The sequence below is a fragment of the Fundulus heteroclitus genome, chromosome 9, assembly GCF_011125445.2.
Source record: "Fundulus heteroclitus isolate FHET01 chromosome 9, MU-UCD_Fhet_4.1, whole genome shotgun sequence".
Classification (NCBI taxonomy): Eukaryota; Metazoa; Chordata; class Actinopteri; order Cyprinodontiformes; family Fundulidae; genus Fundulus; species Fundulus heteroclitus.
The window spans coordinates 21,575,247-21,595,365 of NC_046369.1; the positions used below are offsets into that span (position 1 = coordinate 21,575,247).

Sequence of the window (20,119 nt, forward strand, 5' to 3'; positions counted from 1 at the left end):
TAAAAATAAAAATCAATGTCTTCAGGCCCACTTAATCAACACTTTTCAGAAAAACCCTTAACTGCGATTACAGCTGCAAGTCTTCAGGGGTATGTTTCCACCAGTTTTACATATTTAGACTTTCTGCCAAGTATTTTTTGGAAAATAGCCTCAAACCCGGCCAGGCTCTTTGAAGAGTGTCTGTAAACAGTAACTTTCAAGTCTTGCCACAAATTCTCAACTGCATATTGGTCTGGATCTCCGCCCCAGTCTAAAACCTTTCCCAGCCCCTAACTGGCTCTCTTCCTGTATTTAGCTCCATCTATCTTTTTATTAAGACCGACCAGTTCAACTGTTCCTGTCGAAGAAAAGCATCCCAATAGCATAATGCTGCCACTGTCGTGTTTTCCAGTAAGAATAGTATTTTCAGGGCTTTCAATGGCTTTAACGACCACCCATTACTAAGGGGTGGACCTACTTCGGTTGAATTTGCATGTTATCTAAGCCTTTACAAGGCCTTTGTTAGGCAGTAGTAGAAAGCTTGATACTACACATTACTCCAGACTTTTTGAATTGAGAAAGCTTCCTGGAGAGGAAGCGAAACGTCTTCAACTACGGATAACAAGTCCAGTTGCTTTGTTTTTTTACTTTTTTTGGAATTCAGGGCGATAGTATTTTCCCGTAAAGAAGACATTTTGCATGCAGTCCGCATAGTTCAACTTAATTTATCTGATCAGACCGTCTTCTTGCATATATTTGCCATGGGTTGAGAAGAGAACATGGCCCTACATGGGTAGCTCTGCAGTCAATCCACACTTTTTTTTGGAGGACTTATTAGAGTCTTCTGCAAGATTAAAAGTTTTATGGCCTAGCCCTGCTTTAAACTCAGTAACAATCTTATCCTTGACTGGTCGGATGCGTTAATCGGACTTCTTGCTCCTCTTCTCTAACAAACATCTGTGGCCGTCACAGAACAGCTGTGTTTACAATGAGATTCAATTTCACACAAGTGAACAGAATATTATAAGGGCATATAAAAACACGCCACACTTTTCCGATTTTTATGGAGCCCCTTCCTCACTTCACAATAAAGTTCCTTTTTTTGTCTCAGTCTGTCAGACACAATCACAATAAAACATGTTATATATGGTTATAACATGACAAGAACTGAAAAGGTGCAGGAGGTGTGAATACTTTTGGAAGAATTGTATGTGTGATAACCGGTATTGCGCCCACGTTAAATGAATAAAGTTCATACCTGTCCTCATGTAAGAACTGAATCCTCAGCAAGCTTTCATGAAAAAGAGAAGCTTGTGTCTGTCAGAGGTGCTCCAGCTTGAACAACTCCACATCTGACATCACTCTCCATCTATTTTTCATAGCCAACATCTGCTTGGCTTGCTACATTGTCACTATAATTTGCATCAGTTCCCCAGATTCCCTGTATAAAACCAACACATGGAAAGTGACTAGAGTACAATAAAAAAAAAGGACTTAAATCAGTGAGCTTTGCGATGATGCTTTTACAGGGTTTGATGTAGAAATTAGAATTACTTCAACTGCACAAAAATAATAAAAGGTAAGCAGAATTTGATGTTGAAGCTTTACAAATGCTATTACCTGAGGAACAGAAGGGTGACGACAGCCGGCAGAAAAAGGCTATCAATATTGTAATTTTGTTGGGCTTATGGTTACTGTAATAATCAACAAGATGTGGGAATGCAGAAGGCGGCTGGCCATGAAACTACGTCCCAACGGCTACTGCCCCACTGAAGAAAAGTCAATTCTTGCTTCAGCCAGAAAAAAAAGCTATTTTCTTCTCCATACCATTATGAAAACAAATGTGTTATTTTCTTCTGCAGAAATGCAGCTGATGCAGGAAAATTATCCTGTGAAATGACTAGCTGACAAGGATCAGTCAATTCAATTTCTGTGTGCACTGGCATATGCAGATGTTTTGGCAGTGCTTATTCAGTTCAAGGTCCACATCAATTCTTCTCAAGTCTTGAAAAAGGATTTAACTTGTGTCTATAAATGTGGATTTAGGGACATTAACACAAAGTGCTATAAGAAAGAATACCTATATAGCTCCAAATTCTGAAAGCTGACGCCACTATGACAAAAGTAACGTAGGAAGGAAGAGTCTAAAAATGTACAACCACTTGCATCTGTATTCAGTCCCTTCCGATGTAGATCTGTGGAGTGAAATGCAACTAATAGTTGCCATGTTGACAGGTCTCCCCACCTGAGCAGTGAATTGCTACAGATCCTCCAGAGTTACAATGGCTATCTTGACTGCTTCGCTGATTAAATGCTCCCCATGGCCAGCCTGTACAGTAGGCTTAGCAGGACGGCCCTGTCTTGGTATGTTTGTAGCTGCGCCACACTCTTTCCATCTGGTGAAGTTAACGGCGCTCTGCGAAATATTCAAGCCTTGTTCAATGACGTAAAACTGCTGTAAACATCTCCCCAGCTGTATCTCGGACCTGTCTGCTTTGTTTCTTGATCTTGATTATATCGTTTGTTCACTAATGCCTTTACAGAGCAGCAAGATTTATTCTGAGATTAAATTGCACACAGCTGGACTCTTGCTTGCCATTTAAGGAAATCTCTGACGCCAATTGGTTGATGTTATTTTCGGTTATTAGACTAAGGAGGGCTAAATAGTGCATGCCGTACCGGTTTGTTTTTAGGAAACAAATGGAAGACCAGGAATTAATTTCCTTCCACTTCACAATTTCAAATTGCTTCGTGTCCGTCTATCACGGCAGGCCCAAGTTATTTCCCCAAGAGCTGGTGTCCTGCATGTTATAGATGTTCCTCTGGTTCAGCACACCTGAATTAAATAAATTACTTTTTACAAAGCCTGTAAGGAACTTCATGGCATGCTGAGGAGGTAATGGAGCCATTACCATCGGCTGCGTTGGAGAAGGGACACATCTAAAACTTGCAGGACACTAGCTTTTTGCAGGAAGGAGTTGGGCGCTCATTATCTATCACATAAAATCCAAATAAAATACACTGAAGTTTGCCGATCGAACATCTCAAAATGTGAAAAAGTTCAAGGGGTGCGAATCCTTCCCGAAGGCACTGCTTTCTTCGCATTTATACCGACACACAGGACATGACCACGTGGAAACCCAGGGCCTATGTGCAGGTGTGTGTTTGTGTGTGCCTGTGTGGGTTGCAGTAAGCTAGCTTTAAATAAAAGATTAACCTGCATGTCCCTGGTGTTTTATGAGAGCACCAGGCAGAAGCAGTTGCACAAGCAGGCATGAAGGTAGGTGAGCAGGCAGCCGTGCAGGGAACAAGAAAGACACCCAGAGGTGGCTCTTCTACCGGCTGAAGTCAGCCAGGGTGACAGACAAAGCTGAAGTGTCTGTGCCTGCCAGCGCTTGCCTGAGCCTCACGCCATCCTGGCGTCATTGGATTTGACAAGAGCAAGTCCACAGGAAGCAGCGAGGATGCTGAGGACCTGTCTGTCTCGCATACCTCTGAGAAGTTCAAGTGCTAACACCTTGTCAGCAGGTTAGTCAGGACTCCAACACTGCTGGGAAACAGAGGCGCAGGAAAACACATGCCAATTATTGTTTGTCTGAACGGGAGCTTGATCGTATTTTGAATAATAAAGCTGATACAAAAGTATCCCAAAGTAGAACTACCCTTACTTGTAGTTAGAGGAGATATATGAAAGTGCTTCTGTGAATATTTCTGTGAATTTTTCAAACTACTAAAACCCAGTTCTGTACTTCTCACTCAGAATAAGAGAATATAAAAGGAGACGAGGCTTATAATTCCCACCAGTATGAATAATTTGGAACTACTGAAATAGCTATCTAACCCTAAAGTTTCAACATAGCAAGAAAAATACTCTCCTCTTTAAATCTTGACACACTCAGAAATTTTTAAAAGAAAGCCTCTAAGTGTCGATCTTCCTCACATTCATTTGCACATTTTAATGATAGATGAGGAAAGGCTTCTAATGTACGCTTCAGCCTGGGAAAAAAAAAAAAAAGAGAGATCTCTTTAGACTTACCACCCTCCCTCTCCCAAACCTGGCTCAGTCTGTTAATGATTTGGATGACTGTTAGAGAGCATGAAGCCTCTTGGCGTTCCCTGCTGGAAGCAATCCGTGCTTTGTTAGCCTAAAAGTTTGCACGGGAAAATTGCACCCATGGGAGAGCAAAACAGGCATACACCGCAGGGGGAGACAGGAGGGCAGGATTTATTTATAACACTTTTTTTGCGCTGATGCTAAGTCATCAGATAGTCCTTGTAGTGCAGAGCAGAGAAGCGCCATAAATGGCTAAGAAGCGAGCGAACAAAGAGTCGCATCCCTCTCAGTCCCCATCTAGGAGCGGAGCAGATTTGCGGCGACGCTGTTCGTTTCTCAAACTCTCTCCAAGTATCTGCTGCTCGCTCGGTTCCTCGCTGCGCCTGCTTGGCAAATCACACTTAAAGCGTGGAGTGTGGGGGGGTGGGGGGGGGGGGAGAAAAGAGCCAGGTGGAGAGAGAACGCAATGATAGCGATGATGATAGCATGTGGTATCCCAGGGTTATTTTTGCACCAAACATCCACCATTATCCTGACGTATCCGACTCTCAGGCTCCATTTTGCGACCCATTACAGCATAAGAGGAAGATGGTCCTAAAGAGGAGCCGCGGAGCAGCAGAAATATGCTTCAAAGAGTGAGAGCCCAGGAGGATGCGCCGCTGTTCGGCCTGCAGCCATCCCCGCTTGACAGTCAAACTGTCATTTCGGGCGGACTTTTAGTTAAGAGGAAATCAAATTTAATGATTTCGCTCACATATGTATCTGTATCTGGGTGTCTTCTTCTCCCCGCCGCCCCCCCGCCATGCTTGCCTGCTTGCCATCTCATGGCTTGGTGATCTTGCCTGGCTGCCTGGTACTCTTTAATGAGATTATCAGGAGTAGAGTGTCAGTAAGTAGGATCTAAAATGAAAGCCATTATGGAGCATTATCAGGAAGCTGCAACCCCCCCCCCCCCCCTCCTCCTCCCCACCAAAGATCCATCTGCTGCATGGCCACCCACACAGCCACTACGCCCAGATTACAGCTGTGATTAGCACCACAAAGTGCTGCTTAATTTAAACACCTCTGGAGAACATGTGGCACTTTGCTGCACGGTTGAGTCGCCATGCTTCAACACGCCGACGGCAAGGACACTTTACGTATCCCGTGAAACAAATCTTCTCAAGCGCTTGAATCGTGAGGGTTACACACAAGTCCTATCATGCCATGTAATATTTGGTGTCTTAAATAGCAGATATCGTTAAATATTTTCGCACATTTACAGCACATCAAACAAATGCATAGTTTTTACTTACCGTTCCTCATGATTTTGCTTTTGTTTGCTAAAAAAATGCATGGCTTTCTAACCAATGTAGCACAGATAAATTTGATCAGAAATTAAATTATATATATAAATATATGTATTGAATTTACACGCGTGTGCAGAACGTCTGATTTTAAAACCAAATACAGCTTTTAAGTTTACCCTTAAAGTTTAATCCAGTAAATATTTTGGACTAAAAGTGGAGCTCTCCAGCCTCAGGACAAGGAAATCAATGTTTCTTTCTCTTTAATTCACCCAAAAGTCTTTGGTGTGATTTCCCCACATACAGTTGTGTTCAAAATAACAGCAGTCCAATTACACTGACCAGATTATATATCAAAATATCATTTGTAGGTGGCAAGTAACATACTAGGAAGTGGAGGGATATAAATCTAACAGCAAACAAAGGGAGGCACCACTTGGTTTCTATGGTCCTCAGCGCTGAAAGAAACTTCCTGAAAACCTGAACGGTGCAGAAACTGGTCCCTTTAAATCAGAACTGAAAACATTTTTTGTTTGTTTGTTTACAGAAAGCTTTGGATCAAACAAATCTGACTAATGAGCTGTTTTGGTCCTTGAGCACGGAAAAACTTTTGGTTCTTTTATGCTCATGCTTTGCTATATTCTTTCCATCTTTCCTTTAATTGCCCGTTGTAAGAATAATGATATAATAATAAACTTGCCTTGTTTAAAATCCCTCTTTGGAGACATTGCTCAGAAACAACACATTATGATCAAAAAGGTGAACGAAGAGGGGGGAAACTAATGCAACAGTGCAGAAAATGATGGGGTGCTCAGGTAAAATGATCTCAAATGCTTTAAAATGGAAACCACAAAAAGAGAGATAAAGGGTAAAAATTGGAAGACTACCCACAGAAGTCTAACCGTTGTCTGCAGTTACCTGTGAGCACTGTAACAATTAAAAGGCACACTTACGACAAACGCTATTGACAAGAAGCAGCTATGTGTGTTATCTGGCGGCAGATAACACACCAACGGGCCTAAAGGGGAAAAGTTGAAAGCACTGTTGTTATTTCAACCAACAAACACTGAATTCAAGCCACAGTACATTGTGATGTATGGCGGCTAAGGCATCATGATATGGGGATATTTATAGAAACCATAAATACGGCACGGATTTTGGATCAGTTTAAATACATTAAAATACCGTGAGTGGTTATTTTGACTCATGCTGAGGAGGAACTGCCCGTGAAACGGGTGTTTAAATAAAACCAAAGACACCAGAAAGCAAATGGCATCTGTGTTCCAGAGCAACGAGGATTAATGCTATGGAGTGGCCAGCCTGATCCTCTGGGCTTAATTCAAAAGAAAACCGGTGAGTTGACAAGAAAAATTATATTTTTGAGCCAAAACCAAGAGATCCTTAGAGGCAGTGTTTAAATAGCTACGTATCACTTCAACTATTTGCAGGTGAACTAATCCTTGCCTTTTCATCGCAGAAACAATTATTTACTGTACAAACTTAAAAATGCTTGGACAACACCTTTCTCCCTGTTTTCTGTTGAGTGATAATAAAGTTAAACGTTTTGTTTGTAATTTGATTTGACCTGAATCACGCATTTGTGTGAATGTGAGTGAAAGGCATTATAAAAGCGCTGAGTATTTCTCACTTTTTTAATCCACTAAGATTATCTCGAGCACATCGCTAAGTGATATTGATCCATATCTTGGTCATATAGCTTCTGAATACAGAAAGCAAAGAGATTTAGCATATTAAAAAGCATACAATTATGCCTTAAAAGTACAGTAGGGTATATGATGTTGCTGACAACATAAACCAATTCAAAAGCAACTCTAAAAATGTCTTGGTCCATTGTTTATGACGAGAAAGTAACACAATGCAACCTGACACAGCAAAGCTAAAAAAAAATGACATTCATTTAAGTATTTCACTACATCTGTTCTTTGGGTTTTCTGTTTGTTTTTACTCTGTTGAGGTTCCCCTTGTGACAGCAGATGTAACGATTTAGATCCATTTCCTCTTCGGATGAGGACTCCTGAACAGATTTAATATTTTTTGTGGACCTTCATATGTTCTGACCGAATCAAAAGGCTAAACTAAATAAATAACCCCGTTAGTATATGCAGTAAATTATATTGAGGAGAATACTGTTTACACCTGCAACCTTTAATATAGGTAACATACTCATGAACCTTTAAGAAAATCATTGGCACTGATGAATCCCAACTTTAAACATGTACTTGTCAATCATTTGTAACAAACTTATAGCTTCAGTTACGTTTTTAATACTTATTTGGAAATATACAAAATCAAATGGGGATTTTCTATGTTTTATGTGTTCCTTGAAAAATCTGTGTGCATAAAAAAACAACCCGGCCCCTCCTTCATACCTGTGATCTTATCCCGAACTAGCTTGCAGGACTCGATTTCACCGATGCTACCAAACAGGCTGCGGAACTCCTCCTGGGTCATGTTCTGGGGCAGGTAGTTGACTATGAGGTTCGTCTTGCTGTCGTCGTTCGTCGGACCCGTCTGCATGGGAGAGGGGCAGCCACGGCTGTTGGTGGTCGGGCCGTTGGATGTGTTGCCGCCACCGCTGGGGCCGTTTGTCACTGGAGCCTCCATGTTACTGATGATCTGCAAGAGAAAAGCAGGAGGGGAAAAAGGGAAGATGAGACGAGGCTCACGAGAAAGAACAGAGCAGGAGGAAAAGATGGAAAATGATGGCATTCATTAGCATAAGATGATAACGACAAAAATAAAATATTATTTTAAAAAACAGCTTTCCGCTAGATCGTTTTTATTAAAGACACAAATAAAAAAGACTGTGCAACCATGCAAAAACAATTGATAGGGGAAAATAGAAAGGAAACATTTCTGTAAGAACAACAGAAAAAGTTAATAAAAACATTTTTTAACAGATTTATACCAGAAACATTTGATACTCCTTGGTATAACTACCAACCACTGAATACCATATCATCCAAAAATAAAACTATGTTCAATTCTTTTAAATTCAAATGAACATTGCATGATTAAATCTACTCTTTAAATTCCTCAACAATATCATATAACTTATCCCCCTTTTTTTAAATTACGCATTAGGGACCATGCTGTCTTACTAAGGATGACTATCTTTGACAAAGGACATTTACTGCCTAAACTAAAGCCTGATACTGATACGTCAATGGGAAATGAACCCACACACACAAATATATATTGTGTATATATATATATATATATATATATATATATATATATATATATATATATATATATATATATATATATATATATATATATATATATATGTGTGTGTGTGTGTGTGTGTGTGTGATTGTGTGCAGCATGTAGCTCCAAACCATAGCACTTCCACTACTGTGCAGTTTCAGGAACAGATTCAGGGAATGTTAGTATTCTCTGTTCTTGGCTTGAATGTATTTCCTAAACGATGATTTTCTTCCTTTCTGGGAAGATGTTTTTTTCAGGGTTTTTTTTTTCCAAAAGCTTTTAGAGAGCTCTATAAATCTTGGCATGGCAACACCTCATACTCTGAACATAAAAAAGGAACACCAGGTGCTAGTTAGCGGTTTATAAAAGACAGGTTTCATCTGTAAACACATAAGGAGGCTGTATTCACTGGAAAATAGTCTGTAGCTGAAGCACACTTAAATTTTATTTTTAAATAAATTCTAGTAGCTGTTAAATGTGGGTGTTAACTTTATTTTTCAATTAACATGCAAATTACAAAACAATATCAGATCAACTGGTTATTCATTTTTGAACACCATCTTTAATAACAGGAAAGGGTTTAAAGAGGATCAAATGTTTAGTCTATAAAACAAGCCAAATAAATAAATAAAAACTTGAATAATTCCCATGGGATGTTCATGCATTTTAATATTAAACATATCACAGATCCTTATACTGTCATGGTATAAGACAAAACAACCTAATTACATTTAAATCCACCCCCCATTACAATTAAGAAAGTTGCACATTTGATGCAATCCCTTAATGCTGCCAAGCAAAGTCTTTAGGAATAAATGCACAATAAATGTAATAAATGTAAAACTCATCTTGTGCACACATACGCAGTAACAAACACATTAATCACGCTGCACACAGAACATTTAACATCTCTAAACATTCATAAATACAACAGACACCAAGTAGTTGAATAGATAATAATCCATGGTAATCTCTACAAAGTTCACTGATGGCTGTTGAGGACTGTGGGAGAGGACAGCAGCAGGGACAGCCCTTCAGCTGTCTGTCTGATGGCTGATGCTGCTGCTGTGACAGAGCGACGTTTGCATATTTATATATGGGGTTTCTTGCAGAGCATCTCAGGATCAAAGTGTTCATGGAGTGACTGCGAGGTCACAGCGAGTGTGAAAAACAAAACACATAAAGCAGTGCAAAGGAATGAGAGCCAGGAGGAGGTGCTCACCACTTTGGTTTTCTACCTAAACAGTCAGACTTTGTTCACTTCAGCATTAATCAGAACTATACAGCGAGCTAGATTAAACATGTTCACATGATTAAATGACAGATATTTCGTGTACATTAGGGTGAGTCTGTTAATAACACTTAACCACAAACCACAAGAGATTTTTTTTTTTTACCGCAGGTGTTAAATCCTATGTTCCCCGTCCCTGTTGGACAGTATTGACGCAGATTTTGCTTGACATAAATCTTGAAAAAAGTCCAACATGTACTTTATGACCTAACAATATGACACCAAAAACTGATGATGCAAAGGTCCTTTAATCTGATTATTTGTAACTCATTGCTCAGATCCCTTTTCTCCTCCTCAACTATTCAGCTTTCGGTCTATTTTTAACTATCCTTAAGTACAAGCAGAGAGACTGCACTTGGAAGCAGGCGGGTTTTAGCAAAGGAGAAACGACAAGTCCTGCTTCTCTCTATTTCTGGATTATCAAAAGGCGGGGCCGCTGTTCTAATAATATAGCTCAAAGCACAATTTAAAAATTTCCTTCCAACTCCAGAAATAGTTTTCAGGGGAAAAAAAGACCAAATTACACACCTACAGCATGCTTATTTCTTGGCTTTAATCAACTCTCTTTTATTTATGTATCTACACATGATGCAATAAAATAAACAACAGGCTGTGGAAGTTTGAAAACTCAAAGTTACTTGCGTGTTTTAGTTAGATTAGTTTCGTAATGCAGGAGCATTCCTACATTTTAGTATTTCATCAATAAGTTCATTAATTTAAGTAACCTTATCTGTACTCATATTGTAGAGGCTTGTAACAAACAGTAATATATTTCAAGTGTTTTTTTCCTGTTAATTATAGTTTACAGCTGATGAAAACACAAAATTCTGTTTGTTTGATTTTTTTCAGAAAATCAGAATATTACATAAGATAAATTTTCTAAAAGGATTTTAAACGAACGGTTCAATATCTGGACTTGGTACTTTACAGCATCAATGCAGCGTGGCATGGAGGCGATCAGCCTCTGGCTTTCAGGAAGCCAAGATAGCTTTAATAGCTGCTTTCAGCTCATCTGGTGTTGCATGCTCCTCTTTACAATACTCTGCAGCTTCCCGACGGGTTTTGGATCAGGCCTGGTCGCTGGCCGGTCAAAGCACAGAGATACCATGATCAGTAATAAGAATTGTTTTGGCAGGGGGAGCAGAGCCAAACATGTAGCGGCTTTAGTTTCTTGGTTGTCGACTGTTCTGACTTCGTGCCTGAGAAAAAAATAAGTAGACCAACAAAAGGAGATGGCATTGCTAAGTCTGGAAACTGTACCAAAAGCAGCTTGGAGTCTGTGCCTCTTCAGTCCTCCTCCAGACTCTGCGACCTTCATTTTAAAATGAAATGGAAAAATTACTTTTTTTTGAAAAACGGACTTTCAACCACTCAGCGACAGTCCAGACTCTTTCCTCCTGTTGTCTGTTGTCCGGTCAGTCAAGTCGTGACTCTCCATAAACTCTTACATAGGTTCAGCAAGGCTGTGTGGTTTGTGCGTTTTTTTTCAAACGCACTTCTGCCTTCCACTTAATTTCCACTAAACTGTTTGGACAACCAGCTTATTTAGCAGTGAAGTTATGAAGCCATCATTATCAGATTAATAGAAATAAACGCTTAGAATACACCACTCTCTGTGTGATAACTATATTTACTGAGTGATTTCTGTTTTCAAATGTCATGTAAATCAAAGTAAAACTAATTATAAAGGTTTGTCTGGTTTGTTGTAAACAAACTGACCGCAAAAATACATGTAAAATAAAAAAAAATAAAATAAAAAATAAGAACTGCAATAACCTGACCATCTGTTCAGACTCAAGCTCTCCCAAATAACTACATCAGCAATGTTACTTGATGGTTTACCTCAAGCTTAAACGTCCCTGATTTGTAGAAAAACCTTTAAAGTTTTTCTAACACCTTTCTGTACTTCAAAAAAAAAAACAAAAAAAAAAAACAAAGACAAATCCTGCTCCAAGCACACAAATGCAAGCACAGGTTTCCCATGCATTAGCAGTGAGTGAAAGAGCACGCACTCAAAAGGCAGCACACATACGGAGCGAGAACAATGGCTCAGGCCCCACAGCAGAAAACAAACAGACAGGGAGATGTCTAAAAGCTCTTAAGATGAGAGCTGCATGCAAATTGTTCTTTTGACAGTATCCTTCCCTGCTCACTCACCGCTCTGCCACAACAGAGACACTGAGACAGGCTGAGAAAGACGAAGGGAGAACGGAGAGCGAGGGGAGAATGGCGTCTACTGTAGCCATAACAGAGTTGATTGGAGAGGGCCTTATTAAATCTGTTTACATTCCCCGCTGAGCACCATTCTGTCAGAGAGACTTTCAACTCAATGGGACATATTCTGAGGAGTTTTTACACCAAAATGGCTGCCTCTAATTAACAGGGACCTGCCGAGTCTCAGCAGCCAATTATATTACTCCCCTCATCCCTGCCCACCAGCACTGGTGCTGCTCACTGGTCCACTTCATGTTGGTTGTGAACGCTCCAGCTGTCCCGGCTCTCCTACTGTGGAGCCTGGTGCTGGGGACACAATTCATTGCATCCATGTTTTGCTGACTGTGCACAAGCACAACCCTCTTGGAGCTCAGTCTCAGTAGTTATAATTCAAGTCCTGTGTAGGCACTGCTCTTTTTTTTTTAAAACTAATGCAACCGCTGGAAACCTATAATAAAATACAAAGCCCTTACAACAACTATGAGCGCTCCGGTATACAATGCTCTGGAAAACTGGTTTTACTCCTTCAACATTTTCACATTGTATCCCTTTATAACTCTAAACTGCATTGTATTTACTAAGGATTTTATGTCATAGGCCATCTGTGAAATGGAAGCATAAAAGATGAACGGATTGTCAGTATACAGTAAATCTTGTATAATTTGAAAACTGTGCCGTGCATTTGCATTTAGCTAACCATGAGCACGTTGTAGAACCACCTTTTGGTGCAGTTTCAGCCGGCGTCTCTATAAACAAAACTGTTGGCTATTCTTCTCTTCAAAACATTTCCGGCTCAGTCAGAAGGGATGCAGACCACCTGTGAAGTCTTTATGAAAAAGTCTAAATGGGCTCTATGTCTGGACTTTGACTGGGCCATTCTAACACATCAATATGCTTTAATCTAAACTATTTTATTGTAGCTCTGGCTGGAAGGTGAACCACCAGCCCAGCCTCAAGTCTAGCCTCAGATTTGCTGCTAGGACTGCCTTGTGTCTTTCTCCATCTATCTTCCTAATGAATCCGACCAGCTTCCACATTCCAGCTTTAAAAAAAGCATTTCCTTATCATGATGCTGCCAGTCCCAGATTTAACATGGGGAAGGTGTGTTCAGGGTATAGTTAGTCCCCATAGCAATTTAGATCTTATCTGAGAATACCATATTTTTCGGACCATAAGGCACACCAGATTATAAGGCGAACTAAATATTCCCAAGAGTGTAATATCACTCTGTCCCTTCACGTCCACAGCTCTCTAGCCGTCTCTATCGGGAGGACAGAGTAGTTGGACTACACTGCCCTGTTTCTAACATAAGGCAAAAATAAACATATCTTTTATATTGAATTAACTTACTACTAGGTTTATTGTTGCCAGCGCATACTCTGGGCGTGGGCTGCCTAAAGGCTCCCACATACTTGGGCGTACGGTGCGCATACTGTGAGCTTGGCAGACTCCTCCCTCCCTCTCTGCGGATGTTCAGAGTCGAGCATACCGTCGCCTACATTTCTTGTGGCAAATTCCTACAATTCCCACACTTTTTGCCAGTGGGATGAAGCAGCAGAACGGATGGAAAATGTGTGATTAGCTAGCTGAGCTACTTTTCCAGCAGACTCCCAGCTGTCAGTGAGAACAGGGAGGGACTGTGATGCAGCGCGCCTTTGCAACCGCCTGCTTGGAGCAGCTCAGTGTATCAAGCTCGGTGTCACATATAAAACAGTTCCATGTAAAGACTTCTTGCCTCAGAGAAGTTTATAGTGTGACGTATACCTGTATGCATGGAGTCCGTGCAGAGTCCTCCAAGTATTGAACTACGGCCGAGAACGTGAGGGTCTTTACATGAATGCACTTCTAGTTTCGACATTACAGTCAGGCAGTCTTGTAGACAGCTCAGGGGTCTGATCATGTAGTGACAAAGTGCACCGTAATGCTCCGAATATCCATTGAGTGGTGTGGCTTCGTGGCTAACCAAAGTCGTACTTACACATTTTAACAGATTTTTGAGCGCATTGTACCACATAAAATCGGTCAATAAGCACAACGGTAATCATATACAAGATGCACCATCAATTTTTGGGAAAATTTAAGTATTATATTTATTATTTCAGACTATGAGTGTGCCTTATAGTCCGAAAAATACAGTACCTTCTTCCACATCCAGTCAGCAAATTTGTCCACCTTAGTCATGGATCTCCTCTAGAGTTACCATGGGGGCTCTTGGCTGCTTCTCTGATTAATGCTCTTCTTGGACAGCAAGTCAGTTTAGGTGGTTGGCCACATCTTGGTATATTTGCAGTTGCACTGTACCTTTTTAATTCTTTATGATGGATTAAACAGTGCCGTGTGAGATGTAAAAAGCTACTTAACATGTTTAAATATTAAGAAACGGGTGACTTTGGGAGGCAGTTGCTTGGAATGGGTTTTATTTATGAGTATCAAGGTAAAGGGAGTTGCCAAAGTTTCAATTTTATGTTGTTTTGCTGTTGAATATTTTCAAAACCATTTGAAATCGTGCTTCTGTTTTACAATTGTGCCCATCCATGTGTTGGTCTATTAAGTCTGTGGTTGTAATGCGAAGAAAAGCACAACGAATAACAATACTTAGGCAAAGCACAGTAGCTTGGATAAAGCTTCAAAGAAAAGTGCATGGGAGAAACTTAACGCTACGAAAGGTTTGAAAAGTTCTTCGGTTCTTAAAACTAAAGATGAAAAGAAAATGAAGGTAAAAACTTGGGTAAGACTGAGTGTCTTAAAAGAAGAAAGTATCCCTCTTAAACATCACGAGACATGTATGAATAAATTTAACCACTAGAGCATGATGATGTAGACAGGCATTTTAATCTAGATGCAGATGTGTTGATCTCAAGAAAACCAAGTGCCTGAATATAGATTGAAGTCCCTCCAAAAAAACAAAAAAACAAAACATGTAGAAATGATGAAAACGTCAGCAGCAGAAACAGCTTCCTCTGCCACACGTCCTCCCTGCTGCCTTCGCTCTAAAGCCACTGTCCATCAATCTCTGCAACAGCTCCAATTGTCTCAGTCAGCAGCATCACCAACCAGTGCGCAGTAATGTACACAGTGAAATATCAGATCATATCACTTCATGGGTGTATAAAATGGCTGGGCCATCCATTTGGCAGAAGTAGTCTCCTTACCATCTTTGGCTGTGTCAGCAATCCCTTCTCTGCCCAGCCCTGGAGCTGTGGGAGCTCTGCCTGACGCCACTGTGTCTCTGTCGACCCCTACGGAGCGGAGCACAGGGAGGGAGGGACGCACAGCCGCCGTCAACATCATATAGTCACTTTGCAAGGTTAGGGTTATTAGAATCTGGCATTCAATACAAACTGTTGTAGCTTTATAGTCACCACCAGCTAAGCTAAAACAAAGACAGGTAGCTCAGGAGTATGTTTTTATAGGCATGAAAATAAAGCTGCATATTGGGAACCATGGGATAAAATTTCAGCAAATTTCAGCATTTTTACAGCAAACAAACCAACAAAAAAACAACAATAAATGTGTCATTTGAAGCTTGTAGATTGGTGTTCTGACTGGAATGACCTCGGCGGGGTTTATAATGAGGGCTTCCCTCTTGCTCTCTGAGGATAAACAAGCCTCTGGTTGAAGAGACAGAAACGGCACAAATGAGCAGGAACTCCGTTCGGTGGCTCTCCGGGAACTGAGAGGGGAGCATAAACGCCCGCAGCTACCTATGGAAGCTGCGGGAGCCAATTTAGCAAGAGGGGAGGAAGAAAGGAGGTATGACCTCTGCCTTCATTTACTCCTTCAGAGAGGCGAGGAGCGGGAGTGAGGGATCAGTTGGGAGGACGAATAAAAAGGCAAGGGTTGAGTAATAGGGAAGACACTTCCAATTGTTCAAAGGAAGGGAGAGGCAGAGGTGGGAGAGGAGAGACAGAGTCTGTACTTGTTCTGTTGTCAATGTGTCTTGTAAACTAAGGCAGGAATGCATAATGGAGGTCTAAATGAGAATGAACTGTCAGTTAGAGAGGAGGGAAGAGGATGGGAAGGGGCGGAGAGGTCACGGTAGAAAGGAAGACATGACATCTCAAGGCGGACAGGTGGAGGTAAATATTGAGATATTTTTGGCTTCATCATGAAGACGAATCATTCATGCCACCTCTTGTTTTAGTGTGGTGAGGGTCAAAGGATTACTGTAGAAGTGGGGATGGAGAGAACGTAAAGTTGATTGGGACAAATTGGTCTGGAAGAATTTGTATAAATTGCATTGCTTCTTTAGTGCGGCAGACACTTGCAGTGTATATAAACATGTCATATCTCCGTTAAAATGCTATATTTCTGTGAAAAAAATGAGATAGGATGAAACATTTCAGAGCTTTTCCACCTTGTAGTCCCAATGTGACCTATGATCTGTACAACTGAAAAAACAAACAAAAAATACTTAAATCTTTTAGGGGAAAAACAAAAACTAAACTATGATAACGTGGTTTTGTTTGTGTGCACACTGCTATGAAATACTTTTCAATTTTATAACAGCCTTTAGGATTTTCGGTTGGGGCTCTATCAGCAAGGCATGGCATGATATGCCAATACTTATATGCTCCCTGTTCTCTGTGGAAAAATGGTCCAAATATGTCCAACTGTGAGAGCATCTCCCTTCTACAGCCATCTTCAGATCCCACGGTGGAATTTCAACCACATTCAGGTTCTGGCTCTGGTTAAATTGCCCACATACGTGAATCTTTTTCCACGGAAAGCATGCTTTTGCTTATTTGGATGTATGGTTTGGGTCACTGCTGGTGCCGATCCAGCAGACATTGGTGAGAGGCAGGGTACACCCTGCACACACACACTCACAAATCAGAGCAACACTAGAGAGACCAATTAACCTGACAGTCATGTAATAGGAGGAAGCCAGAGTATCCAGAGCAAAACCATACATGCACCTGAGAACATGCAAACTCCATGCAGAAAGGTTGGAAACCAAGAACTTCTTGCTGCAAGACAACAGTGCTGGCAGCTGTGCCACTATCCAGTCTGGTCACTATTACGCTGAAAGAGGAAGCTCTTCATCTTCTGCTTTCAGGCAGATCCCTGAAGGTTTTATGCCTGTTTTTTTTTTTGTTTTTTTTTACTTTTATTGTGAAACAATATTTCTCTCAAGCATGACTCAGCATTTTTTTTGCAACGGTTTGTTTGGCTTTGATGTTTATCTTTATAAGAAAAGCATCCCAACTTTCCCAGAGATATGAAGAAACCGTCGGCGCGCTTTCTTGCAACTCCTTCGATGTTTCTTCAGACCTCTTGACAGCCTCCAGTTTTTATCTAAAACGCTCACGTATTTCGGAGGGACATCCTTGGTATCTCGGTAATGCCACTGTTGCATTGTCGTTTCATCACTCGATAATGATGGTCTTCACTGTGCTCCATTCTATATTAAATGCCTCGGAAGTCCTTTTGTACCTTTTCTCCCGACTGATCTCTTTTGACAGCGAGATCCCTCTGACTCTCTCAAAGGTCCTCACGGACCGCAGCTTTTGCTGAGATGTGACTTAGAAAAATGGCAGGAAAGAAATACTAGAAAAGCGGACCTTCATTTGGTGGTTACATTAGATGTGACATGAAGACTGCAGTTTATTAATTGCGTTGTACAGGTTATAGGTCACAGTAGAGGTTAAAAAAAAAGCATCTGGATGCTTTATTCTGGTCTCCTTAAATCACAGGGTGTATGGATACACTGTATGTGCAATCCATACACCCTGTGAACAATGACAGCTGAATCCCAAGGGTATAAAGGGCCCTGCCTGGTCAGAATCTGAAGACAATAAATATAATACAGCAAAACTGATCAACATTCTTTGAATCAACAGGAAATGCAGGGCACCAAAGGGAAAGGGGTGTGTATGTAGTAGGCATATCAAAGAGATTTGTCCCATCCTTTAAATGTAAACTTGAAAAGCTACCCTGAAAAAAGGAAATGTTAGGCAGAGGTGAAACATCAAACACAATTTCCACCCACTCTGCAAGGCCGTCACTTTACATACTAAGTGAATGGCGTGCTGCAGCAAGCAGAAAGTATACGGCTTTGGTTGTATGTAGAAATGAAAGTGATCAAAATGGAGGAAGCAGCAAGCGGGTGCATATGGGTCTCATTTCAAACACCAAATGTAGCGCAGGGGTGCAGAATGTCGGGAAAATGAAGCTTGCAATTCTTAGGGAGAGAGAGTTTACGTCTCCGCGTCTAATTTTCAAGCCACTTTTTGATGCTCAATGTTCAACCATTTGATTAAAACAAAACAAGTACAGGTGACACATACACACGCAACCACCCTTGCACAGTTTCACCTCCTTTCCTATCCTCGCTGTCCACAGGACAAATACGCACGTGCCGCTTCAGACAGAATCTGCAGTGCAATTGCACAAGCCAACCTCTGAGATGAAAAACCGCTCATGGATACATTTTCAATTATTCAGGGAATACATTTCAGTCGGCTCTCAACGCTGGAAAAAAAAGTTATTATATAATCAATACACTCTATAACATCATTAATATTTGATGCCACAAAAGTGCTTCCTGTCTTGTTGGGCTTCCGGCCAGTGGGATCCGGGCACTGCAGTCAAAATAGGACAAACCTTCTCCGCCTACAGCAAAGAAACATTTGCTTTCCTCTAATACTGGAAAATCTTTTAAAAAGCCTCCTGGAGCCACCCGGAGGACGTTTAGACGGAAATCTAACATGATCACGATAGTGAGGAAGTCTGCTTTCCTTCCTTCTAGCATGGTCAGCGTTGTCACTCCTCGTCTGCTTTTAGTCAATAAAACTACCATTTTATTATTGCTGGCCTGGTGCAAGCTTTCCTCTCCCCCTTACTCCTACAGAGCTTAAACAATCAATTTACCCTGACTTGGCCAGGATAGATGGAGGCTGGAGAGGCTGGAGAGACTGCAGGGCAGACGCTGTGATGCAGGATCACTTCACAGATAGACAAACCGCCTGCCAGCTACAAAATGGTGCCAGTGTTCAACTTATCTGACTATATAGACTTTCTCTCACAATCTAGCTTTAGGTGTTAGTTGTGTTTTCTTCTGCTTTTAATTAAACTTTGATCTTAAATTTATTGCAGCTGCAGAGATAGTGGAAAGCACGCGTCCTCCTTTCTCTGCACCCCAAAGCCGACACCCACTCTTCCTTAGCGAAAGTGACTCTGAATTGCAGTTCCTATCAAACCGACTGAGACACAAAGAGATTAATACGACTTTACTATCTCAGTTCCTCGGCCGGTTGGGTTGCGTGTAATGCTCTCTGCGCTATTGATTTTTATATTTCTCTCTCCTCTCCCTTTCTTCCTGGCCGTCGCTCCCTCTCGCCATCGCTCCACCTCCACCAGTCTCTTCTGAGCCTCTGAAATGTCCTGCGGGTCAGACGGATGCTGGGCCGGATCAATCAGGAAAAGTAATCTGGGACGCCTCATGCACGCAAGCAGTCACGCACACATCACAGGTACTGACACAAACACACGCTCTTCCTGTGATGCTCTCTGGCCTGCCTGCCTCCACTCCCATCGATCTGCATCTACTTTACCAAATGGATTCTTCTCCTCTTCTGTCCTCCTCCACTTCTTTTCTCCCTGTGTGACTCAGAATAATAAATGTTCCAGACCGTGCAAGACGTGTATGTAAGCAATTTTTCATTTAACTTTGGCTTGACTTTTTTTTCCCCCTCCTCTCCCTCCCCTCTTCTATTTCTCTTTTCTTTTTAGTGATGCTTTTGTTGTTCATCGGGATCAATGCAGCTTCTTGCATGCCGCCTCTAGTCTCGGGGTAATAGGTGCATGGTTGTGTGAGATTAAAGGTCGAGGCAGAATGAGGCCTAGGTTACAAGAGGAGCCCTAACAGAATTAAAATTTACTGGGGTACTACTTTTTATTTTCATGTGAACGTTTTATACTTTTCAAGGTTCCAGATTTTGCCATATTTGATGTTTATTTAAAAATGTAAACAACAAAAGTTCACAATGCATTAATGGCAAATGTTTCTACAAGGGCAGTCGGTAATTGTACAACAAAAACTGGAGGAAAGGTACAAAGAAA

General features: G+C 41.1%; 1 protein-coding gene across 9 annotated transcripts in view; it reads right to left on the reverse strand.

Annotated features, from left to right (window-relative positions):
• elavl4 (ELAV like neuron-specific RNA binding protein 4) overlaps positions 1-20,119 on the reverse strand; it is a 108,500-nt gene that overhangs the window by 50,198 nt on the left and 38,183 nt on the right. For 7 of the 9 annotated variants that reach the window (XM_012877903.3, XM_012877901.3, XM_021324179.2 and 4 more), the window contains 2 exons: positions 15,208-15,294; positions 7,710-7,956 (listed from right to left, as the gene is read on the reverse strand). In XM_012877903.3, the coding sequence (XP_012733357.1) occupies positions 7,710-7,956; positions 15,208-15,294 (334 nt within the window). The remainder of the gene's footprint in view (positions 1-7,709; positions 7,957-15,207; positions 15,295-20,119) is intronic. The other 2 variants (XM_021324183.2, XM_036141238.1) reach the window with 1 other exon arrangement.